General features: G+C 64.0%; 8 protein-coding genes across 8 annotated transcripts; 4 read left to right on the plus strand and 4 right to left on the minus strand.

Moving 5' to 3' along the window:
• Positions 1-57: 57 nt before the first annotated feature.
• Positions 58-945, plus strand: JCM10292_000492 (uncharacterized protein; the record flags this gene model as incomplete). The annotated part of the gene is made up of 4 exons (XM_076649395.1): positions 58-110; positions 166-343; positions 400-673; positions 728-945. 4 exons carry the CDS (start codon positions 58-60, stop codon positions 943-945), a joined length of 723 nt encoding a protein of 240 aa, XP_076504986.1.
• Positions 946-975: 30 nt separating this feature from the next.
• Positions 976-4794, minus strand: JCM10292_000493 (uncharacterized protein; the record flags this gene model as incomplete). The annotated part of the gene is made up of 8 exons (XM_076649396.1): positions 976-1018; positions 1080-1825; positions 1883-2010; positions 2071-2361; positions 2430-2555; positions 2612-2815; positions 2883-3827; positions 3885-4794. 8 exons carry the CDS (start codon positions 4792-4794, stop codon positions 976-978), a joined length of 3393 nt encoding a protein of 1130 aa, XP_076504987.1.
• Positions 4795-5897: 1103 nt separating this feature from the next.
• On the minus strand, positions 5898-9664 carry JCM10292_000494 (uncharacterized protein; the record flags this gene model as incomplete). The annotated part of the gene is made up of 7 exons (XM_076649397.1): positions 5898-6092; positions 6160-6237; positions 6304-6438; positions 6505-6526; positions 6608-6716; positions 6798-8874; positions 8930-9664. The coding sequence occupies 7 exons, from the start codon at positions 9662-9664 to the stop codon at positions 5898-5900; spliced, it is 3351 nt and encodes a 1116-aa protein (XP_076504988.1).
• Positions 9665-10435: 771 nt separating this feature from the next.
• On the minus strand, positions 10436-12588 carry JCM10292_000495 (uncharacterized protein; the record flags this gene model as incomplete). The annotated part of the gene is made up of 10 exons (XM_076649398.1): positions 10436-10716; positions 10782-10887; positions 10949-11085; positions 11147-11252; positions 11315-11432; positions 11494-11632; positions 11701-11759; positions 11841-12051; positions 12116-12222; positions 12365-12588. The coding sequence occupies 10 exons, from the start codon at positions 12586-12588 to the stop codon at positions 10436-10438; spliced, it is 1488 nt and encodes a 495-aa protein (XP_076504989.1).
• Positions 12589-13214: 626 nt separating this feature from the next.
• Positions 13215-13728, plus strand: JCM10292_000496 (uncharacterized protein; the record flags this gene model as incomplete). Its single annotated transcript, XM_076649399.1, has 2 exons — positions 13215-13255; positions 13314-13728. The coding sequence occupies 2 exons, from the start codon at positions 13215-13217 to the stop codon at positions 13726-13728; spliced, it is 456 nt and encodes a 151-aa protein (XP_076504990.1).
• A 367-nt stretch (positions 13729-14095) lies between these two features.
• JCM10292_000497 (uncharacterized protein) lies at positions 14096-17115 on the plus strand (the record flags this gene model as incomplete). The annotated part of the gene is made up of 14 exons (XM_076649400.1): positions 14096-14214; positions 14298-14379; positions 14436-14710; positions 14779-15056; positions 15115-15341; positions 15399-15425; positions 15505-15588; positions 15648-15739; positions 15800-15927; positions 15988-16157; positions 16220-16406; positions 16471-16480; positions 16537-16718; positions 16841-17115. 14 exons carry the CDS (start codon positions 14096-14098, stop codon positions 17113-17115), a joined length of 2136 nt encoding a protein of 711 aa, XP_076504991.1.
• A 350-nt stretch (positions 17116-17465) lies between these two features.
• On the plus strand, positions 17466-19455 carry JCM10292_000498 (chitin deacetylase; the record flags this gene model as incomplete). Its single annotated transcript, XM_076649401.1, has 9 exons — positions 17466-17717; positions 17787-17833; positions 17930-18005; positions 18064-18091; positions 18152-18263; positions 18322-18395; positions 18455-18533; positions 18627-19086; positions 19168-19455. The coding sequence occupies 9 exons, from the start codon at positions 17466-17468 to the stop codon at positions 19453-19455; spliced, it is 1416 nt and encodes a 471-aa protein (XP_076504992.1).
• A 240-nt stretch (positions 19456-19695) lies between these two features.
• JCM10292_000499 (uncharacterized protein) lies at positions 19696-23897 on the minus strand (the record flags this gene model as incomplete). The annotated part of the gene is made up of 23 exons (XM_076649402.1): positions 19696-19761; positions 19830-19930; positions 19996-20021; positions 20092-20120; positions 20188-20302; positions 20370-20521; positions 20608-20778; positions 20834-21030; positions 21087-21170; positions 21235-21275; positions 21340-21399; positions 21460-21643; positions 21698-21834; positions 21898-22075; positions 22141-22304; positions 22364-22399; positions 22454-22502; positions 22563-22647; positions 22705-22791; positions 22843-23010; positions 23090-23370; positions 23428-23487; positions 23549-23897. The coding sequence occupies 23 exons, from the start codon at positions 23895-23897 to the stop codon at positions 19696-19698; spliced, it is 2820 nt and encodes a 939-aa protein (XP_076504993.1).
• Positions 23898-24095: the final 198 nt, after the last annotated feature.

Raw genomic sequence — 24095 nt, forward strand, 5'->3', positions numbered from 1 at the left:
CTTCCGCCCAACTCGTCCTTCACGCTCGTTCTCACACCGACACTCGTTTGCTGTGCCATGCGTTCCGCTCTCTTCGTCGTCCCTCTCGCCTTTGCTGGTCTCGCCGCCGCGTTCGCCCCTTTCCTTGCATTACCTGGCGTTCCGCACTGACATTTTCGACCGCAGCCAAGTTGACGGCCATCTCAGCACCGTCGAGGAAGGCTACAACGGCGCCACCGAGACTATCGGTGAAGCTGCCGAGTCTGGCCTCGACGCCGCACAGAGCCTCGCGACGGGCGCCTTCACGACCTTCGAGTCGGTCGTGGACGGCGCGACGCAGACAATCGTTTCTGCTTTTGGCGAAGTGAGCGGTAGCTGCAGCACTTCACACCGACACTCACTGACTCTGTTGACTCCCAGGCCACTCAGTGGGTCGCTAGCGAGGGCGCCGAGGCGACCTCGCTCGCAGGTTCGCTCGCAACCGACGCCGCTTCGCACGTCGAGTCGGTGTACGACAGCCTGACGGAGGCTGCCGCCGGTGCGGCACAAACCGCGACAAGCGCCGTCGGCTCTCTCGCCGGCGTGGCCACCGAGAAAGTGGCAGGTGCTGCCGAGACTGCGACCGGTGCCCTCGGTAGCATCGCCGGAGAAGCGACAAAGGCTATCGGCGACGGCATCGACAAAGCTGGGGATGGTGCGTCTTCTCGAGTGCGCGTCAGCTGATAGGCACTGAGCGTGGCGTTACCAGCCATCAAGGGCATCTTCGACAACGCCGCTCCTTCGGCATACTCGCCGTCGCACTTTATCGTGCTCGGCGCGGCGCCATTGTCGCTGCAGGCGCTGGAGCTGTCATCGCTGCGTGAGCTCAGCATCGTCACTGGCAAACTCGCTGGCAAGGCCGCCTATCGTTTTCTCCTGCTGCAACGCACGTCTGCGCGTCTCTCGTTCAGGATGGCTAGACCATGAGAGAACGCCGCGATCGTACTGCGACACACGCTACACCTCGAATATGCTGATGGTCGGGCGGAAGGGTGTATTGCTGTGCGAAGGGCTAATGCAAGTCAGCGGGGCGCTGGTGTAGGAAGCATGAGGCAGCGCACCCCGGATAACACTTGATCGGGATCGAGCACTCGACCGTCTCGACCTTTGCGGGCACGAGCACGACACTCCCGACGCCCGGCTCTCCGCCACGGTGGCGCGGCATGCTCACGCTGGGCGTGGGGCGGTGTTGAGCGCCCCTCGCAGTCTTCTGCAGCGGCCCCGGCGCAGGCGGCGGGTCGGGCGCGGCGCTCGAGAACGGCACAGGGACATAGCCGAGGTCGGGCACCGCGCGGTACGAGACGTGCTGGAGCGCAGTCGATGCGGTCGGGTCGGTTGGGCGTGGCGCCGGAACGGGCATGAGGTGCGCGGCGCCCGATGGCGCGATCATCGGTGCGGGAGGGAGCGTGACGGAGACAGCGGGCTCAAAGCCGTAGGCGAAAGACTTGCTTCGACCGTGTCGAGGCGGAGTCGCGGTCCCGCTCGGCGAGCCTCGCCCGTTCGGCGCGCCGGGCCCGCCAGAGCGTCGTGCGGCGAGGTTCGGGTTCGAGTTGGAGTCGGGCGCATCCGGCGAGGGCGGGATGACGAGGAACGAGAGCCGGATCGACCATTGCAGCTTAACGCCGCTCGTGCCAAAGTCGGGCGTTGCGCCGGACGGAATGCCGAGCGCGAAGCCGATGCGCGCCGAGTCGAGCACCATCTCGTGGTGTTCGGCGTGCAGTCGCCGGGTAATCTGGCGCATACGAGGTGCGGGAAGCGTCGAGATACTCGTCTCGACGAGCTCGTGCGTCTCGAGCCGTGCGGATACCTGCGGCTCCGTAACGTGAGCGTCGGTGCAAGAAACAAGCAAGAACTCGAAGCGCACTCGCAAGACCCGCCCTTCGCCGCCGTTGATCAAGACCGATCCGTTGACCGTCTCTCCGAGGCGGTATGCCGACTTGACGAGCGTCAGGCTCGCAACCTGGTACCCGTCCTTGTTGATATCGTACGAGACTGTCCGTTGAGTAGTGAGTCAGCGCACAAGCAGGATTAGGTGAGTCCAGCAGAGCGCACCTTTCTGCGAGTTGCGCGAGACGATCTCGACGGCCGCCTTGCAGCCGTTGGCCTCGTCGACATCGACGCCAAACCCTTCTCCGTTCAGCGCCACGGCCGCCGCTCCTCCGCCTCGGTGCGAGCTCATTTCGGGGCGAAGCGCCGGTGGCGCCTCCATGAGCTCAGGCGAGCGGGTCGCTTCGAGCGTAGGCGAAAGGCCCGGGTTGTGCACGAGCTCGGGAGAGTTGGTCACCACCGAGTCGAGGAGCGTCGTCGCGTATGTCTCAAAGTCGTGCTTGCCCGTCTCGGCGGCTACGTCCAGGCAGAAACCGTCAGCGTCTTGGCGAAAGCGAGAGAAGCCGAGATGTTTTCCGGCTCACCTGGTCGTCGGACTTTGCGCGCCTGCACGGCCTTCTCCTTCGGGTCGTCGACATCGGCCGTCGCCGCCTCGTCGCGCTGGAAGATGACCGGATTCGTGAGGTCATAGAACGGTCGGGCGCCCGTGACTGCGTCAATCAGGGTCAGCCGTCGCCTGTCCAGACGAAGAGGGGTTACGACGCACCTCCGACATGGTTGTACACCCGCAGCGGAACCCTCATGACCCTGCTCACCGATCCCTTGGTCCTCCCTGCTCGCGGCGCTTCGGTCGGGACAGCAGGCCCGAGAGCGACGCGGTTCGAGCCGACGACGAGGTGGTAGTTGAACTTGATCGACTTGCCGCGGAATGAGGGAGGGAGGTCGGCCGGGATGCGAATGCTGTACGTGTCTGTGCGTCGTGGAAGCACAGTGTCAGTGCCATAACAACCGGCATGTGCGGAAGAAGCGCAACGCACAGCTCTTGCTTTCGCCCGGCTTGAGCACGACGTCGACGCCGAGGATGCTCGGCGGGCAGCTGAGCATGGGCACGCTGCGGTCCTCGATAGCCTTCCTCTTCCGCTCCTCGAGGCTCGCCCCGCCGCTAACTGCGTCGTCTCCTCCTCCTGACCCTCCCGAGCCTGTTCCCAGCCCAGTACCGGCCGACCCCGCTCCCCCACCCCAAAGCCAGCTCCGCCATCCCCCGCCCGTCTTGCGCTCCTCGAGCGTTCCGCCACCAACGCCTACGCCGCCCGCCCCGCCGACGAGCAAGCGCTTAACCTCGAGGAACTCGGCCGGCTTGATGAGCGACTCGTCGACGACGAACGAGCCCTCGAGATGCGCAAAGGCCCACAGGACCGAGAGCGTGTTGGGCAGGTGGAGCGGCGCGGGCGGCTCGGCGCTCGCGGGGAGCGCGAGTTGCGCGCCATTGTGCGAGATGGACCGGTGCCGCTCGTGACCTGCTCGAGCGACGAGCGGCGGCAGCGTGCGCCCAGGCGCGCCAGAGGGAGCGCTGAAGACGCGATCAGGCCCGCCGTGGCCTGCTGCGGCATGCTGCGCGTAGCTCGCCTCGGCGACCGAGTCCATCGTGTCGTTCCGACCCATGCCATACAGTGCGCGGCCGTTGCTCCGCTGCTGCTGCTGAGCGTGCGCATCGTCCTCGTCCGTGTAGTCCTCTGCCGAGTCTGTCCCGTCTGACGCGAGCGAGAGCGTGGAAAGGCGCGCACGCGACCCAGACGAGCTGTACGGATAGCCGTAGTTGGACGGCGTGCGCTGATGCCCGAAGGTCGGTCGGCGGGGGAAATGCGGTGCACCGGGCGAGGAGGTTGACTGCGAGACAGGAAAGGCCGCGTCGTCGGGGTGGTCAGGTCGCAGCTGAGGGCCCGCATCGGTCGCAAAGTCCTCGTGTATGAGAGCAGCCGGTTCTGTGCGAGCAAGCGAATCAATGCAAGTCGGATGATGCGTGAGGGAGCGCAACGCACCTCGCGCGCTTCCTCGCAAGTCTTCCCGACTGCCCATTTTCTGCGTGAAGCCCTGCTGCTGCCCGACCACGCTACCTCCAAAACGACCTTTGGCATGTCCACCAGCCGGTGCCGCCGTACCTGCCCCAGGCGGAGCCGAAAAGTTCCTCTCGCCCTGCCCGTTCCGCCCGAGCAGCAGATTGGGCGAGCTGACGGCCATGCTCTGCGCGCGGCCATGCCCGCCTGCTGCGCCACCCCGGAGAAGCCCGCCTGGTCGGCGCGGGCCACCAGGATACAGCCCACCGGACCCGCCAGCGGGGCTGCGCGCTTCCGCGGCGGGGGCTGCTGGCGCGGCAGGCTTGCCGATCAGGCCTTTACGCGTCGGGAGGGGCGCACCACCAGGTCCAGCTGATGAGGAGGAGGCAAAGGACGGTGTGCGGGAAGGCGGGTAGGGGGGAGGCGGGAGAGAGAAGGTCGCGGATTGCGGCGTGTCGAGCGCACCGCCCGAGTAGGCGCTCGGCGGGTTGGGCGAGCGGCGCGGTGCAGGCGTCGGCGAGAGCTGGCTTGTCGAAGCTGCGGCGCCGAGGCTCGGGTGCAGCGCAGAGCCGTAGGGCGACGTGTCGGCGGGGGCGACGGCCGAGTCGAAGTAGCCCGGGACCTGGCTCGTGCGGGTGCGGTTCGATGGCGGGGTAGTCGGCGGGCGCTGCCACGCACCCGGAGGGAAGCTGGAGGCGGTGCGTCCGTGTCCGGGCGTGCGTGCGGGTGCGGGAGCGAGGCCATGTGGGGGGTGAGGACCGGGAGGAGGGTGCGGCGGCGCAGGCGGGTGCGTGTTGCGGAAGGTGACGGTCGCCGTGAAGAGCTCGCCGGCAAAGAAGGCAGACGCGCTCGGGCTCACCGTCACGCTCAGCCCGGGAGCGCTGCCAGCACTCATCGAACACGAGCAGCGGGCGAGCGGGCGAGCGCGGAGAAGGCGGCACTCTGCAGTCTGGTCCGGGCTCGTACGGGCTCTGCACGGTTAGTCCCGTCTGCACCGTGTGTCTGCACGGCGCAAGGCGCGACGTGGCAGCGTGAAGGCGAGCAGACCCTCTCGCCGCCTCGTCGGCGCTGCTCTCGTCTGCTTCCGACGACTTCCCTGCCAAGCTCGAGCGATCTGACAGAGTTTCGCCTAAGCTACGTGCTAGACTGCGCTTCACGCTAGTGCTCTTCCGCTGCTCCCACTGTCTCGCCTGTGGCCGTCTCTGCTTCTTGTCCGCTTTCCTCTCGATCAGAGCTGCGGCTCCTGCGAGCTCTGCGCCGACAGCTCCAGCATTTTCGTGTCAGCTGCGCTACGTAGCTCGCGGTAGGGTGCATACACAACCGCGTGCAAGTGCTTCGCGGGCGTCGCCCACTTCGAGCCTATCGACTTGCGTAGCCTGCGTTCTGCGTCCCTGAAGCGCACAGTCCACTGGACTTCAGACGCTGAATGACCGGTTGCGCCGCGGGGAAAACAGCGGGAGATCGACATACGCTCGAGGTTGGTCAACTCTCGCCTCTTCACTGCAACCCCTTCTTTGACGACAAGAACGGGATTCTCTTTCCGCGTACGAGGTCTGCTCGATGCAAGAATGGGGACCAGCCGGCAGCTCGGCGACCTGGAGTGCCTGAGCCCGACGAGGTGACCCTGCCGCAGTCCGCGACGAGAATCGGCACCGGATGAAGCGCTTCCGCCAGACATTCGTAAAGCCCGCACCAGGCCAGCGCGGATGATCATGAACGTGCGTGGTATGCGGTTAGGCTCACTTAATCTTGACGAGGACGCCGACAGCTTGCTTAACCGCAGCGGGGAGGAACCGCCGGCACGATCTCATGTGACCGTTTGCCTCCAGCTTGAGCCGAGCTTTCGGGACGAATGGACCAGCGCCGGACAAATCGGTGTACACCTGGCTCTCCTGAGCAGTGGCTTTCTTCGTCTTTGCCCGTCTCATCGCCAAGTGCTTGAGCGCGAAGCGAGCATCTCGCATTTCGAGCTTCGTTGTCAAAGGATGTGCCGTCCTATCACGAAAGATACTTCTCCTTGAACACCCAGCTGAGCCCAAAGTCGCTCGCGCCCTGCTCGATAGCGAGGCGGTAGTAGTTCGCCGCCTGCTTGACGTCCTTCTTGCAGCCCTTGCCGTTCGCGAAGCAGAAGGCGAGATCCTGCTGCGCGTCGACATCACCGAGGTCGGCGGCGAGCTTGAAGTACGAGAAGGCCTGGCGGAGAGAAGGGCCGAGTCAGCGTCGACAAATTCTGAGCAGGGTGGTTGGCACGAAGACGCACCATCGGCTTCGACTTGTCGACGCCCCAGCCAAAGCGGTACGACGCGCCGATCTCGTGCAGGGCGAGGACCAGCTCGCTCTGCGACACAAGGCGGAAGGCGCAGTCAGCCTCACGCGACTTGGGAAGGTCGGCGTCGGAGCGCACCTTCGCAGCTTTAGTATTGGCCTCGGCTTCCGAGAGGGTGCGCCCGCCAAAGACGACGCGATCGAGGTCTTCGACGACCGACTCAGCGGCCATTTGGAGGTATCGGAAGCCGAGCGGGGCGTTGACTTGGCAACCCTGCGGAAAGAGCGGAGTGAGCGTGATGCGCGACGGGCGAGCCCTTGGCCAAGTATAGAAACGTACCCAGCCGTGGCGCAGAGTAAGCCTGTGGACGAAGGAACCGATCGTAGAAGCCAGTCAGATGGGGGTTGTGGCGACGAAGCGGCCCGCGAAAGCCTCGACACACCCGTACATGAGCATCCCAGCACCACAGCCTCCATTCCGCCGCGCGCTCTGCTCGAAGCACCACGCCGCGCGCTCAAGCTCACCAGCCTCGTGCAAGTCGATGCCGAGTTCTGCCCGCAAGGCGAGTCAGCCTTCTTCCCCCTGAAGAGGCATCGCAGGTCCGCAAAGAGTAGAGCGAAAGAGGGACGCACGAAGGTAGTCATCTGGCGTGACAGGCTCCCTTCGGACCTCCTTCCCACTTGGTGTCCTCGCCATCAAGCTCGACGCGGTCCCGTCCCTCCGGCTCGCAAATCCGAGCTTCTGTATGGTCGACATGTTGGACGGCTGGCGCGTGTGCTGCGACTGCTGCAGCGGAGCCGGGTCGGGAAGCGCGAGGGCCGCGGAAGAGGCGGACGGAGGTGGAACCGGCGAAGTAGGCGAGTCGGTTCCCGCCGACGGCAGCGAGTAGAACGAGTAGTTCGAGTACAGTGACGGCGCGCTCGACAAGCCGCGCTCGTGGCTTTGTGCGAGCGCCGTGCGTGCGACGCCCTCGCTCAGCTGCTCGACCTCGTCGTCGTTGGCGCCTTCGCCGCCGTGCTCGTACCCGCCGCGATGCACGACGACGGCGCGGGCGGGGCCGGATGCAGCGAGCGACATCGTTCCCGCTTGCACCGTCTTAGCGCCCTGGACGTTGCGCAAGATGAGGTCGACTTGAGAAGTGCCGTGTCGCCCGAATGCAGGGCGCGAAGCGGCGAGACGGCTGAACTCGGCCTGCGAGAGTGGAACGGCGGTTCCTGACGGCAGGGGCGAGCGAGAGCGCAAACCGGGTGTTGATGCGGGAGAGGGCGAGATCGACCACGGCGAGGGGGAGTACGCGCCAAAGCGGGGTGACGGCGCGGGCAGCGATGACGACAAGCCAGTGACAGTGATCGCGCTGCCGTGCGAGGTCGGCATCGGCGGGCGTTCCTGCGCCCACATAGCCGGGTCGGGTCGTTCGCTTGCACCGCGGCTTTTCGACCGCGAGCGGAAGCGGGACCAGATCCCGCCTTTCGGCGCATGAGCCGGCTCCGACTTAGTCGACGAAGCGCCAGAATGCGAGCGCGCCATCGGTTGCGAGGCCGAGTCGCTCGCAGCTGACGGCGGTGGTCGCGGCTTGCGCAGGACATTGCGCTGGCGAGGAGAAGCCGGCGCGGGGGGAACGTGCAGCTGCGGGATGGGGAGGTCGAAGGGCGATTGGTGGTGCGGCAGAGAGAGATTGGAAGTGGAGGCGACGGGCGAAGACGGAGCGAGGTGGAAAGGAGCGGGTGTTGTGGGTGAGACGGAGCGGAAGGGTGTGGACAGCGCAGCAGGCGATTCATGCAGGGATGGCTCGTCCTCCGGATGGTATACGGCGTATTGAGCGGTGTCACCATACTCGGATACCGAGTAGGCCGTTGCAGGCGCAGGCGGCGGGAGAGACGGTGCAGATGATGGTGGAGGGAAGTGGATGGATGAGGGCGAGTCGTCCACTTCGCCACCATAAGGGGACAGCACCTCCTGCACGTCCTCCACGCTCTGCAGCTCCTCGAAGCTGCCGTCTGCGTCTCGGTTGTGCGATCCATACTCGCGTCCTGCCACCAACCGCTGGCTTCTGCCCCGCGCTAATGCGATCGCCCTCTTCGCCTCCTCCTGCATCCTCGTCCGGGCGCCGTCGTCCCACGCTAGCGCGTGTGTGCTGTGACTCGTTGCGCTCGAATGGCCCATCGAGGAAGAGCGGTCGAGGAGGGACGCGTGGCCAAGGGAGGAGGATCGGTCGAGCGGCGATGAAAGAGAGGTGTCGGCAGTATCAGTGCGAGGAGAGGAAGGACGTCGCGCAGAAGGCAGGATAGGAGCAAGATCGGCGGTGGGACGGAAGGGAGAGTGCGTCGGCGAGGGCGGCAGGAACGGGCGAGAGAAGTTCTTGGGCCCGCTCGAGAAGGTCTGCGAGCGGGTCCTGCCCTGGCTCTGCGCGAGTGAAGGCTGCGAGGGTGCGTTCGAAGGCGTTGCAGTCTGGTCGGACGAGGGAGAAGAGATAGGCGGCGATAGTTCGGGAGGCGGGATGAATGCGGGCTCGGCGGAGAGCACCACGTCGGACGACCACATCGTCGAGTCGTGCGGATCTTGCAGAAAGGCTTCCGTTGTCGGCGACGGCGGACCTATTCGCACGATTGGCGTCGGTGAAAAGGGCGGCGGTGCAGTCGAGGTAGACGGAACGGGCGGCGCATGCGAGGGGAAGGTCGACTCTCGGGGTGAGGGCATCGAGGCGTACACCTGCAGAAAGGAATGTGAGCTCAATCAGACAAGAATTGCACAAAGAGGGACGAACCGAGTAGGAGAAAGGATCGCCGTCCACACTTGCTGTTGTCAACGTGCTGTCCCTAGGCAGCCCTCCTCGGCCCCTCCTCCTGCCCGACACGCTTCTCTGCAGCGGCTCGAGGCTCGCGACCGAGTCCCTCGCCTCGCTGCCCCACGCCGAGTGCCACGTCGAGCGGTCCTGACCCGGCACGTCCATGTCATCGTCCGGATCCAGCTCGTTCATGTATCGCCGCGTCGAGGTCATGCGGCTCAGGTCGACCGGCGCCGCGCTCAGCGCGACGTCGTCTGCGTCGAGCGACGGCTCGGCCTCGCGGAGGACCTCTGCGGGCCCGTCCTCGTCTCGCGAGAGTGACGCGAGGGACGATCCGCCGCTGCTGCCGCCATTCCAATTGCCGACAACGCCCACAAACGCCTGTGCCGGCTGCTGCTCCTGCTCACGCCGCTTCTCGTCGTCGCCCCTTGCATCCGCCGGCGCCTGCCGCTCCCGGAGCGCCCTCGCCGGACCCACTTGCACGCCATTCCTCGCGCGGTTCTCGAGCGCGGCCTCGAGAAACGCGCCCCTGCCGTCCATGGCGATGCCCTCGCTGTCGCGGCCCTGCATCCGGAGCGACTCTTTGCGCGCGGGGCGGGACGAGTGCGCGAGCGGCTGCTGCGTCGGTGGGAGAGGCGCGCGGAGCGGGCGGCGAGAGGGCGGAGATGTGAAGTGCGGCAGCGGGCGCGGGGAGCTGTTTGAAGGGCCGTCCATCTGCTCTGCTCGCCGGAATGTCGGTGCTCGTCGCCGGGGAGCAGCTGGCGGCGAGGTTGAGCGAGAGCCGAGGGAAGCAACGGAGAGGAGCGTGCACGGCCAAGAGGGCGACCGCAGGCAAGTGCAAGCCGCAGCGTGCGTGTTTGTGCGTACAAGGCGGTGCTCGTCTGTGCTGCGCTTTCCCGCTGCTGCGCTCGTTCGCGAGGAGACGCCCAACCGGCGGCGGACCTTCTCGTTGTCCGATCGCACCGGGGAGCGTCGACACGCGTCCGTCTTCTCGCTCTCAACGCCTCAAGGAGCTTGCCGAGGGCCGCTGCCTGCATCTACAGCATCCTGCGGCACCTGAAACGCGTCCAAAACCGCCTTTCGGGGGAGGTCAACACTGACCGACTCACGCGACTCTCGCACGCGGAAGCCGGGATGGGCAAAAGGGAGTCAAGTGTCTATGCAAACGGAGGGTATCTTGCTCCACGCAGAGAAGAAAAGACAGTGTAGAGGAACGAGTGTAACTAGTGCGAGGGGGGCGTTCAACGTGAGAGAGAGCGAGCGGAGCGGGAAGAGACGAGTAGACACAAGCGGAGAGGGAGACAAGGAGGGATAGATGACGGAGAAGGTGGGAAGACAGCTTGGACGTCGAGGAGAGTGTACGGAAGAGTGTCTTTCGAAGCACGAACGGCCATAATGCTGAACCCGCACAAGGCGAGGAGGCGCCCATCCCACCACCGCCTCCTCCGCCGCCGTCAGTGCAGCGAGATCAAGCGCACGACCCGCTCACGCCATGACGACTGCCGCGAGCCCGACCGCGCCCAGCATGCCCGCGAGCGCGACCTTGAGCGCCTGCGCGCCGCTGCCCGGCGAGTTGGTCTGGCTAGCACCCTGCGCGCCGCCGGACGCAGCCGGGTTGCTCTGGCCGGCCGTGCCCGAGGGCCCAACTGCGCCGGTCGACGCGGCGATGAGGCCGACGTCGGGCGCGAAGCCGGTGCCGGTCGCGCCGACGACGGTCGACTGCGTCTGGACGATGTCGGCGAGCGACTGGTTCGACGTCTCGATGTCTGCACGGCGGGCGAGACGCGTCAGCGTGGCTCGAAAGACGCGCATTCCGGGACAGCAGACGCACAGGAATCCTCGAGCGATTCGCCGAGGCACTGGGCGATCGTCTTGACGTTCAGGACGCCCTGGTTGAGGATGTGCGGGAGGACGTAGTCGACGGCGAGGTCGACCGACTGTGCAAGTTGCTACACAGTCAGCTTTCCGTCACCAAGTCCACAGAAGAGGTGTACGCACCTGCTGGTAGAGGTCGTGGGCGAGGACGATAAAGCCGTGCGGCAGGCTCTGCGACGCCGTGTCGACGAACGAGATGAAGTTGTTGTACGCGTCGACGGCACTGACACGGCCACCACCAATCTGCCAGTCCTCGGTGTCTGCAAACGCGAGGCGGGGGTGAGCGGGAACGCATCGGGAGGGAGCGGCGGGAGAACGCACCGAAGAGCTTGTCGCCCTGCTGCGTCCAGATGATGGGGCGGAGACCCATCTGGAGTGCGATGTAGCGAACACGGTCGTCGATGTCACCGTACGGCGGGCGGAAGGTCTGCGAGGAGATTCACCGATCAGACTAGTGTTGCGTCCGGGGGAGGGGAGAATGAGACGAACGTTGGGCGTCACGCCAGTAATGTCCTTGATGATCTTCTTGGTCCAGCCAAGCTCGGCCACAATCTCCTCGTTCGAAAGCGTCGTGAGGGACGAGTGCGCCCAGGTGTGAACGGAAAGCCTGCGGAAGCCTGATTGTCAGTTCGATGCCTCGACGAGACTGCTGAAAGAGGATGACGCACTGGTGACCGAGCATGTACTCAGTCTGCACCATCTCGGGGCGCGAGATGGCGCGCGAGCCGACAATGAAGAAGGTCGACTTGAGGTTCTGCTGCTCGAGGAGGTTGAGGAGACGCGGGGTGTAGGGCGAAGGGCCGTCGTCTGCACGCGTGAGCGGTCAGTATGAGCTGTGCGGAGAATCCAGACGCGCGGGGATTGAGGGAACGCACCGAACGACGCGCCCCAGTCCTCCTTGGTCGGGCAGTAGGTGATGTCCGTTGCGCGCGTGCTGTGCGAGCACAATGGTCGCCAGCGTCAGTCTCGTCATCCTGGCACTGCGGGAAACGCTCGAGAGGCCGTTCCAACGCACCAGCCGCCGCAAGTCCACCAGCACCGACCCTCGCCGCCAGCCTGAGCGAGCGCTTCGGCGTTGGTCGCGTTCGAGCAGCCGTTGAGGCCGGTCGGGCCGTAGTTGGGGATGTTCTCGAGGTCAATCTCGCTGAGCCACTGCTTCATCTCGGGCGAGTCGAGCGGCGGGATCACATCGAGGGCGGGATAGTTGGCCGGGTTGAGCGTCGAGACTGTGGGTCGCGTGTTCCGCATGTCAGTGCTCGTCCCGACGCTGTGCAATCAATCAGGACGCACTGGTCGGGAGTGCGGGCGCGCCAGAGACGGGCGGGGTTGCGCCGGCGCTGAAAGTGGACGGCAGCGGCTGGGTCGCCTCGGAGGTGGTGGCGGTGCCGATGCGCGAGCTGTTGCGCGATGCAAAGTCTGCGTCAGTCTCTGTGGCAATCTTGACGGGACACGTGCAGCGATAGGCGAGTGCTGCGAAGCGAGATCGCGACCCGGACGAGCGGGTCCGGAGGGCCAAGGACATGGAAGAGCGCGACTTACAGCGACGCGAGCGGCTTGGACGGGACCGAGCCGGTGGGGACGCTCGTCTGCGAAATGGAGGCCGACGCTGCGCCCGTGCGGGTGGCTGATCCCGTGGCGGTCGCGGTAGCGGAAGTGGCGGCTTGGCGGCGAGCGAGGTCGTGACCGCCCGGGGCAGCGGGGACGCGGTGGATCTGGGCAGCGGCGAGGGTGCCGGCCAGCGAGGCGAGGGCGAGGAACTTCATGGCTGTGACTTGAGCGCACACCGAGGACGAGACGAGACGAGGGCGAGGGGATCGTGCCCGCGTGTGTTTGCGAAGGCGGAGAGAGGCGCTCAGCGGCGGACTGCAGAGGCGAGGCTGCTGGGTAAGTGTCGACGGCGGAGGCTGGCGGCGAGTGCGCGCGAGTATGTACAAGCTCGGCGGGTGCTCGAGTCTACGGGGCCAGAGCGGAGCGGGCGAGCGGGCGGTCGACGGTGCGAGCCTCGAGGGACTGAGCGCGCTTTGCCCTTTGCCCCGCTCCCCGTCGCGCCCAACCTCCGCGTTCCCGTCGCTCGGCTCGCGTGCCTTTTCTCCTGTGCAGACCAACCTGCTCAAAGCAGGCTCAGCTACCGTAGTAACTCACAAGGCTCGTTCGGTCGTAAGTCGCTCCTTTTTGGGGCTGGGGACACCATTTTCGACGTGCGAAAGCACGAAGCTCGCACGAGGAGAACGGTCACTCTTTCCGCTAGGGTCCCGCGGGCGCTGGTGCTCATACTATGCAAGCAGTTTGAGTACACGTACACGGTGTCCTCGGTCTCGGATGGCGCCGTCGCGATCACAGTCGCCTCATCGCTGTTTCGACAGGTTGGCCAGTCCCACGCCGCACAAACATGCTTGCCCGCTCGAGAGCAGCGCGGAGTGCGCTCAGAGGGTACGTGCGAGACTCAGAAGCAGCGCAGAAGTTCGGCCCTCAACTAGTTCCTCTGCAGTCTCCCCACCTCGACGACTCGGCGAACAGCACCTCTCGTCGCCCCGCTCGCAGCGCACTGGCAGCTGCAGCCCGTCCACCGCTCCTACTTGGCCCCTGCGACGCCGCCGTACGACCCGCGCCTCGCCTCGACGGACCCCGGAGGCCCCCGCCCGCCGACAGAGGAAGAGCGCCCGTCCGCGACCGCCGAGTTCTACCGCGCGCTCGTGCCGTCGATGCTGCACTGCCTCGCGCTCGGGAGCATCGTCTACTACGCTCTCGAGCTCACGTATATGTACCTCCTGCGCGAGAAGCAGGGCGACGATCTCAGGGCAAAGGTTGCGGCGCTCGAAGACGAGTTGGCGGCCGTGCGGGCAGGGCCGCACGATGCGCAGGGCGGAGCAAAGGCGACGCGGAGCTGGTGGAAACTTTGGTAGATCTTCGCGGCGGTTGTGCCTGCTCCCTGTTGTAACTCCTTCTGGCCTTGCCTGCTTCGTATAGCCCCGTCACTCCGTCATTTCGACTTTTGCGAAATGGCAAGCAGTCAGTGAGAGCCTCACAAGCCTCTTCCAAGGCAGCTATTCCGCTCGGGACGGTTGAGATTGCGCGTTGAGAGGCTCGACCTTTCTCTACAACCTGCGCGCACTGCTTTCTCGACGCCAACAAGCTTTCAAAGCTCGAAGCAGCCTGCTCCGAGCACACAAACGCTTACGCTGCCTTCCGGACGACCAGTGTAATCGCTCGACACCTGCTCGCCCTCCTACGAAGATCCCGCTCCCTTCCTGATCCCGCGGCATCGCGGCCATGTCACAGCATCCCGACGGCGTGCAGGTAGTCGCGTCGACCAGCGCGCAAGTCTCGGAGACGCCCAGCGTCGACGGAGGCACGCCGAGCGGGAAGAAGCGGCGCAAGGCAGTACGAGCGTGAGTGTCGCCGCTCCGGGATGTCCCTTGTCTCCCTCCCGAAGACCTGCGAGGGTCGCTCATCAGCTTCTTGAACCTCACAGATGTGATCCCTGCCGCGACCGCAAGCTCAAGTGCGACTGGGTCCCGGATCGAGTCCCGCCCATCTGCTTCGAATGCGCAAAGGTACGCTCTTCGTCGCCCACCAAGTTCGAAGTGCTTGCTCACGGGTACTTTAACAGCGCTCCATCCGCTGTGAGTCAATCAAGCCCGCCAAAATCGACCCGCGCAAGCGCGCAAAGCTCGAAGCGCAGGAGCAGCACGACCCGCTGCGCGAAAGCACGGCTCCTCCCCCTCTCTCCGCGCCCATCTCGGCGCGCTGGGCGCCCACTGATGCGTCTCCATCTTTCGCGGCGCCCTTGCCCGTCGCGCCGCACTCGACTGCTTCGCCCGTTTCGGTCGCTTCTGGTGGTCCGGCGAACGCAACGAGCAGCGGACTGGACATGCTGGCGCGATGGTGAGCTGCTGATTGCCTCCTGAACCCGGACGTCAGGACCTCGCCTGATCCGCCTCGCTTCCCTGCAGCGTCGATCGGGTCTCAAAGCGCATGCAGGAGCACGACCGCTCGCCCTCTCCCGACACTGCGCCCGAAACGTCCTACACGCGCACGCTGGGCGAGACGAGCATCACACAGTTTCTCGCGCAGCTGCAGCCGAGTGAGGACCTGTCCAAGGTCGACCGCGAGTTCGGGTTGTTCCGCGCGCAGGACGGGTCGGTGCGCACGGTGATAGCACCGACTGCCGTCGCCGAGAGCAAGGTCTCGAGGCCGCACGGGACGTTGACGACCGAGACGGTACTGCAACGTGAGCTCCACCGCCTGCTTTGGTCTGTGCGCAGGTACTGACTAGCATAGTTCCGCAGTCGTCCAGCACTTCACCGACGAGATCCTCCCGCTCTTCCCAATCCTGCGGCCCGAAGATCTGCGCTCGCTCGACCGAATTCCGCCCGTCCTGCTGTTTAGCATCTGCGCGCTGGCGGCGTCCTCGCGCAAGTTCTCGCACGAGCTGTTCGACACGCTCAGGGCGTTCCTCGAGACGGCTATCGAGATGGGCGACCCTTTCTCAACCTCATCTATAACCAACGTCCAGGTGCGTGTACGCCGCCCGCGGGCTCCATGAATCGTGCTGAGACTGGTCGATGCGCAGACTATCCTCATCATGACCGTCAATTGCGTGAGTTCCGCTTCCTATAGCTGCGGGCGCGAGACGCTGATGGAGAACCAAGCTGATACGCTGATGCGGACGACAACAGGAGATACACGGCGCCGTCTCGACTCGCAACGGCTCGCTGTCCTTCCTCCGAGCCGGCAATGGAATCCGCATGGCTCAAGACCTTGTGGCTCACCTTCCCGTCTGCTTTACATGATCTCGGCGCGCTGACCTCGCTGATCACAGGGCCTGCACCGCCGACCGACGTGCGACCAGCCGATGGAGGTTCGGCAAACCAAGATGCGGGTCTGGATGTGCTGCGTCATCCACGACACTTGGTCCGTCCCGTTGACGCCCTGTCTCTGCGTGAGACGTACCGGCTGACGTGCCACGTGCAGCTACTCGGCATCGCCGGGCCAGCCTTCCATGATCGACCTCGACGATTGCTACGACAGCTCTGACCACTTTGAGGGCGACCCTTACCTCGTCGAGATGTACAAGCTTTGCATGCTGCTGAGCCGTGCGAGTGCGCCGTCTGGCTCATGTCCTTGCCCTTGTCCGACTCTAGCTGACCGCCCTCGTGCAGTGAAAGCCGTCAACCGTGTCCGCCTCACCAAGACGACCGACGAGCAGCTGGAGCGCATTCTGAGCGACTTTGACCAGTGGCGACTCGAAATTCCCGAAGCGCTTCAGTTTGCCGGCGCAGACTCGTCGATCCAGGCGGGCGTGTTGCACTCGGTGATGGTCGCTTTCGAGGTTCGCCCATGCCTCCCTCCTCTTGCATCTCTCACACCTGGCTCATGATGCCCGCACTGCAGAGCATCTTTCTCTCGCCCTTCGTCAAACAAGACGCGACTCTGCCCCCGCACTTAACTTTCCGCCCATCGCGCGCGCGCTGGTTCGCCGTCGTCAACCGCTCGCAGCTCGCTATCGACTGGACGCTGCTGAACGGCACATCGCTGCTGGATTCGTGGTTCATTGCGTTCTACTCGCTCATGCGTGCCGGTGAGCTCGGAACCTCACTATCATAGATGCGCTCTTACTGACCTTCTTTCGCTGCGTTCATCAGCATCGGTGCAGTGCGCAGAATCCCGACGCTTTTCCCTCGTAGCGCTCCTCATCTATTCATCCGCAGGTTTTTTGATCACACCAAGAACGGCAGCCTACGCAGCCTGCAAGCCATCGAGGCGGTCAAGACCGGCTTGACGCCCTGGGCCGCCTGGTCGCTCGATGGCCCGCTCTCGACCCGGGCAAAGGTACTCAAGATTGCCACGCTGCTGTGGCAGGCGGCCGCGAGGCGACATCAGCCGGCGGTCAGTGCAAGCGGGCGAAGCGTGGAAGAGGCGATGGTTTCCAGCCAACATGGTCCTGGATCAGTCGAGCGTGAGCCCTTCTTCTGCAAGCACGTAGCGCTCATTCCGCTTACTCTTGCCTCGCAGTAACGGGATCCACCGCGGCGCTCACGTCTACATCGATGACCTACCCTCCGTCTGCACCCGCTCCCCCGAATCCCTTTCCCGCCGCCTTCCCATCTCCTCCCGTCTTCACCGCTTCTCCCCTGCTTCTACCGACTTACCCCGGCCAGTCAGCTTCCAACGAAGGCGCGCTGCCGCTGTCGCTGCAGAACGAGTGGCAGGGATGGTGCGACGACTTGCTGAGCACGGGGTCAGGATGGGACTTTCTCGACGAGACGAACCTTCCGGGGCTGCTGTAGGGACTTTCCGGAATAATTGGCTCGTTCGTCTGCGAAATGGTGAAGAAGGTGATGGCGCACTCAACTGAGGCGACGCGAGGAACAGGAGGAACGGCGAGGACCCCGGGCCAAGCCAACTCTCCCCTGCTGGACGCGTTGCCCGTCGCTTTCTTACCTTCTGTGCGGTCCTTCTCGCCTGCTCTGCTCTTTCGAGGACCCAGTGCTGTGTCTGCGCGACTCGCGGACCCTTTGACACGATGCTGCGTAGACCAGCCGAACGCGTCCTGTGGCCTCCGCACAGCACTGCCGAACCCCAATTAGCGGCCTCTGCTCTCGCTCGCTCCGTCCCTTCACTTGCTTGGTGCTGCACGATGCACTCTTCTCTGGCCCTTGCTGTCCTCGCTGGCGCCGCCTTCGCCTCGGCGTGCGGAGACGAGAAGCACTTTCAGCGCGTTCGCCGCGCTGCCGCTTCTTCAGCTGCGGCGTCCAGAACTGTCGCGGCCGGCACGAGCGCCGCCGCTGCTGCTACGGCACCGTCTCGCACCGACGAGGCCAGCAACGCGCAGATCACGAATGCGGCGGAAGAATGCACGCCGTACTCGTACCCTCCTGTGGCCGCTCTGGTGCGCCGATCGAGCTGCTTCCCGTCAAATCAAAAGCGCCTGCTAACGCTGATCAACTCACTCGGACAGCAAGCTGCAGGAGTCTTCCCAGAGATCTGGGAAATCGCGAACTTGTCGTACGTCCAACGTCTATTTCGCGCGAGAAGGCCCTAGTCCGCAAGACGCGGTCCACCGTGCACGAGCGTGCTGACGCGATTCATGACGCTCCACAGGACCGCTCAGCCGGATGTGACTGCGCTTTTCCAGTCTCTGAACGGCTCGATCCCGAACATCGCTCCTAAAGGCACTGTGCGTCCGCCAGCACGATCCCCGAAGTATCCGCACTCACATCTTCGTCCGCGTGTAGCCTGCAGGCGATTTCTCCGGCGTCAACTGTACGTCTCTAGCGGCGTCGTTGCAAGGCAACGTGTGCTGACTACGCTACGTGCTCGCAGACGACGGTGCAACCGACCCGGACTGCTGGTGGACATATGAGCAGTGCCACACGCCCAAGGCTAAGGGCCTCCAGTCGGACGTGTACAACCTAGCCACGCCAGAAACATGGGGGTGCGGAAAGCCCCTACCGTCTCTCCTGCTCCACGGCTGATTGACTCCATCCTCACAGTTTGACCTATGATGACGGACCGAACTGCTCGCACAACGCTTTTTACGACTACTTGCAGGACCAGAAGCAGAAGGGTACGAGCCTCTTTCCCCGACTCTGCGCTCGCGCTGTCTGACGTGTCGAACTCCCTCAGCGACCATGTTCTACATCGGCTCGAACGTCCTCGACTGGCCGCTTGAGGCACAGCGCGGTCTCACCGATGGCCACGAGATGTGCGCACTGCCCCTTGGCCGGTCTCATGCGTCGTGCACTGAAGGCGGCGCCGTTCTCTCATCGCTCGACGGCTGACCGAATCCCTTTCGCAGCTGCGCGCACACGTGGTCCCATCGGTACATGACCGCGCTCACCAACGAGCAGGTGTTCGCCGAGCTCTACTACTCGAAGAAGGCGATCAAGGACGTCCTCGGCGTGACGGTGCAGTGCTGGCGCCCTCCCTATGGCGATGTCGACGACCGCGTGCGCTACATCGCGCAGTCGCTCGGCATGCAGACCATCATCTGGTCTGACAACACGTTCGACTACAACATTGCGACGCTATCTCGCGCGACGATCGAGGGCAATTACAACGAGATCCTCAACGGCGGCAAGAATGGCTCTTACGCGGTCAACGGCACGATCGTCCTCACGCACGAGCTCAACGCCGACACGATCTCGCTTGCCGAGGAGTTCCTCCCGAAGATCAAGGAGGCGTTCAAATACGTCGCGCCCGTCGGCGTCGCGATGAACAACACGGAGCCGTATGTCGAGTCGGGCTACACCTACCCGGTGCGTATTGCTCTTCCTTCGTTCTGCGGTGCCTGTCATGTGTCACATGGTCGGTGCACTGACTCCTCGTCACCTGAACAGAACTTCGCGCAGTGGACCGCCGGAACCACCTCGATCTCGCTCGCAGCCCCGACTGCCGTGTCGACCGATGCATCGCTCTCGATCCCGCTCTCGACGGGCCAGACCGGCTCCGTCTCTGCCACGGTCGCCTACGCCTCAGCAGCGGCGACCTCGAGCAGCGGCAGCGGTTCGGGCGGCAGTTCGGGCGGAAGCAACGGCGCGCGTGGTACTGCACAGGGCATCGTCGGTGCCATCACGGCGGCTGTCGTTGGCGCCATCGGTGCAGGCGCCATCACCGTCATGCTCTAAGCTCACGAATCCCTTGACCTATTCGCATTTCGCTCGTTCAATCATCAAGATCTGCCAGACCAAGCATCTTGACGACCCACCCTCGCAACCTGTGCAAAGACACTCTCACGCTCGTTCACATCATCTCGGATCCCGCTTGTTGCGCGAGAGAGCTCGAGTCAAAGCTTTCTTGCGGAGGGTGAAGAGGACAACAAGCGACACAGGCACTTCCCGTTCAAGCTCGCGCCGCCGACCATCCTGTCAGACCAGCGGAATCCCCTCAGGCTCGCTGTAGCGCTTCTTGAGTTCGTCAAGGCGGTCGTTGAGCTGTTCGAAGGGTATTCGTCAAGTCCTTGCCGTGCTATGGTTCGAGCTCGCAAGGACACCTGAGGTACCGTCTTGACTATGTCGGCGCGCATCGCCTCAGCGATTGTAAGGCTTGTCTCGCACCAGTCGGCACCCCTTGCGGGCTGATGAGCCGAGAACGCATCGAGACCTGTGTGGGCAAGGCGTCAGCCTGCCCGTCGACATCCAGCGACGTTATTAGGGCAGGCAACGTACCCTCGTCCCAAGCAAGCGACAGCATCCTGTGTTCCCGATGCGGACCCGCGACGGATCAGTCACGTGCGCCGATGCCGGACAGACCAACCTGCGCACCAGTTTGCCTCCTCCTCCGGATACTCGTTCTGCTCGGACCCAGCGAGCGTTGAGTCAGCCTGCTTGTCTGTCCCTCCGACGCGAGATCGCTCGTACCTTGTGCTGCTGAACGAAGTGCGCCGCGTTCTTGACGTACTTGAGCGCTTCATCAACGTGGCGCATGCGGACGAGCGAGAAGACGATGGCTCGAAGCCACAGAGACATCGAAGGGCTGAAGAGATGCGAAATCATGGTCAGTCTTTGCCGCGGACCTGCTCCCGTGGCGCCCTGCGACATACATGTCAACGTCCTGGCGGCTGTACAGGATGGCGAGTGCCTTGCGCAGGATTGTGCTGACGTGCTGGTGCTCGCACAGGGCGCTCTGTGTCACCTTGTCGACGATAAGCTTGATAATCGTGAGCGGGACGTCGCGTTGTGACTCCTCGAACACCTGCTTAAGAGACACGGCGATGTTAGGACTCGCGCCGATCGGCGGCACTTCGGCCAGATGGCATGGCAAGCTCGACGCGCCTCAACGAGCTCAGCGAGTCTTTGCCAGCGTTCCAGGTGCACGAGTGCTTCGACCTTGGCCGAGTAGGCGACCTCGAGGAGCTGCTGGACCTTCTCAACTGGGGCACTTCCAGCCGGCGCAGCGGTATAGGCGTCGAGGAAGCCGTCGACCTCGCTCAGCAAGCTTTCGTAAGCGACCTGCGGTCGACGTCGTGTCAGTGGCGGGGAGGAATGAATCCGTCTGGTAGCGCACGGTGTCCTGGTCCGCCAAATCCTGCGCAATGGCGTACTTGCCAGCAATGACAGCGATCTTGCACGTCCAGAGGCGCGTAGTTTCGACCTTGGTCCCGGCGGCTTCAGCGAGCGAGCCAAGATGCGCTGCTACTTCGAAGAAAGCCGTCGTCGTTTCGGTGGTCCAGCGCTCCGAGCGCTCGACGCAAATGTTGAAGGCTGCCAGCAAGAGTGTCAACACCCTTCAGCAGATTGCGGAACGCGAACCACCGTACCAGTCTTGTAGAGCCAGGTGACCTCCTTCCCGAGCGAGGCAGGCCCTTGGTTCGTTTCGTGTAGGCGGGTCGCGAGCTGAAGGCCTGCGGGACCTCTTCGTGAGCTGGAGGTCCGCTTCACAGCTGTTGCCGATGGTTTCGCGCGTACCTGACTTGAGCTGATTGAGCACGACTTCGACGTTCTTCGTGCTGCGGTCAAGTGGTTTGTTAGACCCCCCGTCTCGCTCACGAGTTCGAGGATATTGAGACGGACTAATGGTCGAGCGACATCGTCTGGCTCTGTAGGAGCGAGATGTGCTGGCGAATGAGGCTTCTACGAGGTACGGCGCTTCAGCTGCAAGTTTCGGCACAGACCGAAGCGGCTGTCACGCACCGCGTCAAGACCATGTAGTCGAGCCCGAGAGCAATAGACGCCGACTTGGCGAGGTCGTGCAGCATAGTGAGAATCGCCGTCGCCATGGCTTTGTCGTCGCGCTCCGAGACGAGCTTGAAGGCCCACTGGAGGAGGCTCGGCGAGAAGTCGGGTGCAGTCGTCATCTTGCGCAGCGTTCTGAGGGCTGAATCGTACCGATGAGCAGCTGAGCACACCGTCACAGGAGTAGGGGACTCGCCCTTCGTCGGTTCTTGCAGCCTGGCGCAAAAGCGGAGGAAGTGGTCCTTGGCTTGCTCATCCTCTACGCGGATACACTGCATCGCCTCTTCGACGCGGTCGGGCATGACAGCGTGTACGAAGCAGAGAGCGGCTTTGCTGTGACCGAAAAATCAGGACGAGCCGTTCTGCGGCCGCAACTCGACCACGAGTTGAACGCACCGAATCGACTTGGCGTGCGTGTCCGGCGGAAGTGCGCTCAGCACGCTATGCGCCGACAAGAAGTACCAGCCCGCCGCTTCGCAGTGACGCTTGTCCTGCGAAGCCTTGTCGCCGAACCGCCGCAGCTGGGTCGCGCACGTGAACGCTTCAGCGATTGACAAGCGAAAGTTCGGGTACTCTGCAGATTGCGAACTAAGTCAGCATCCTGATGTCGGGGTGAGTCGGAAGCAAGGGGCGACGGACTCGCTGCGATGCTACTGAACAGCTTCTCGATCTCGTCTTTGTCCGGCTCGGAAGCCTGGACGACTGCGTTCAAAATCACGCAGCCGAGCACGGCATCTGTCGCGCGCAAGTCGGATGCAGGCTGCTGAGCGGCGACCTGCCACAACGAGAAGCGGAGTTGCCGTCTGCGCCGACAGGCCCGTCAGCACAGCTCTGCGACCGCGACGGAGCTGGATCAGCAGACCTGGACTGCGGCAGAGCCTCTAGTGTCGCGAGAAGGCTGTGGAGTCCTGCGTCAGCAACGCTTCATTGGCGAGAGACCTTCGCAGCGAACAGAGCGGCATCCTCGGGTTCCTTCAGGTTGTGCACTGCAGCGCGAAACGCTGTGCAGAGCCGGGTCATAAGGAATGGTTGCTCGAGAAACTTTGGATCAGCTAGCGCACCTTGTTGTACCTCGTCGTCGGATCCGTTTCGACCGATGATCAGCTTGACGAGGAGGCGGTGAGCGCGTGGCGAGGCGTCCAGTTCCTGTGAAGCGGCGTTGTAGGCGATACTCCTGAATCGAGACACGGAATCCGCACGTACGACGAGCTGCCTGACGGCCACTTCTGCCTTGCTCGAGTCCTGCGGGCTTGCCTTGGCCAGCTGCACGAGAAGCTTGAGGGCGATGACCTGAGAGTTGACAATGAGCCATGCTCTTGCTCGAGGTCGCGACGGACATACTCTGAGCGAGCGAGCCTCGTCGCCTGGAACTGGCTCGAGGAGCGCGAGCACCCACTCGAGCATGTCCCCGACGGGCTGCGTCTCTGCGCCTTCGCCGGCGGAGCTAGCAGCGCTTTTGCCGAGCTCGGCTGCTGCGATGGACATGACGCTGCTCGCACAAGAGATCGTCTGCGTGTCCAGTCGAGAGGAGCATGAGATGCGAGCGTATAACCGAAACAGGCGCCCGAGGAAGCAGGAATCGACGAACATCGCGGTGCGGAATGTCGTTGTGCTCGAGCAGGTCTTGCGACTTGTGCACCGCCCAGTGTGCGAGCGCCACATTGTCATTGACCAGCGAGAAGCGGATGCGGAAGCAGTAGTAGGCGAGCAAGGTCTTGACGCGATCCGCCGCGCCTGAAGCCGTCTGCTGTTCGACTTCAGCTGCAAACTGCGCGCATTCAGGCAGGAGCGACTCGACAGGTGCGACTCGTTCGCAGGCGAGCAAAGCGGACGCGGTCTTGACGGCAAGCGAGAGATGCGAGATACAGTCTGGAGACGCGAGCGTGGGCCACGGCACTAGGCAGAATAGGCAGTTCGGCAGCTCACCGGCATCGCTGAGAGGCTCGACGGCACCGATGCGGATGAGGCGATACCCGATCAGACGGACTGCGAGACAGTGGGAATATCAACCTTGCGAGGCAGCGAAGATGCAAGCAGAGACACGCACGCGCCGCGAACGGAGCCAGCCACGTCTTGTCGTCACGCTGACCGTCATGCACGTGCTTGAGCGCCATCGAGCGGTTCCACAGACTCGTTCCGACAGCGTCGAGGTCGTCCTTCCAGCTCGCGAGCTCGCCCACGTCCTCGCCGTTGCTCTGGTCGATTGCCTTCTCGAGTGCCGTGATGCGTTCGTTCAGCACAGACAGCTCGCGCTGCACCTCAGCCGCGTCTCCAGGCGCGAGGGCGACGGACTGCTCGACGAAGGCCGCCTGAGCACGCACGCGAGCAAGCGCCTCTGCGAACGCGCGAGCCGGTGCAGTTTCGTGCTTGGCACGCTTGCGGGGCGTCACAGCCATCCAAGCTGTGAGTGCTGCCTTACGGACGTTACAGCGGAGAGGCGAAAGTGAGAGTTCGGACATCCTCGCTCTTGATTCGCCTCGTTCGCAACTCGTGCGTGCAGTCGGTGCGGAGAAACTTGTGTGCCGAATGCAGGGCTGTCTCGAGGCTGAGTACGCCCTGCGTCACGCGCACGACCATGCATGTCTTTGTGCTTT

The sequence above is a fragment of the Rhodotorula paludigena genome, assembly GCF_050403205.1.
Source record: "Rhodotorula paludigena JCM10292 DNA, Rt_paludigena_JCM10292v1_ctg24, whole genome shotgun sequence".
Lineage (NCBI taxonomy): Eukaryota > Fungi > Basidiomycota > Microbotryomycetes > Sporidiobolales > Sporidiobolaceae > Rhodotorula > Rhodotorula paludigena.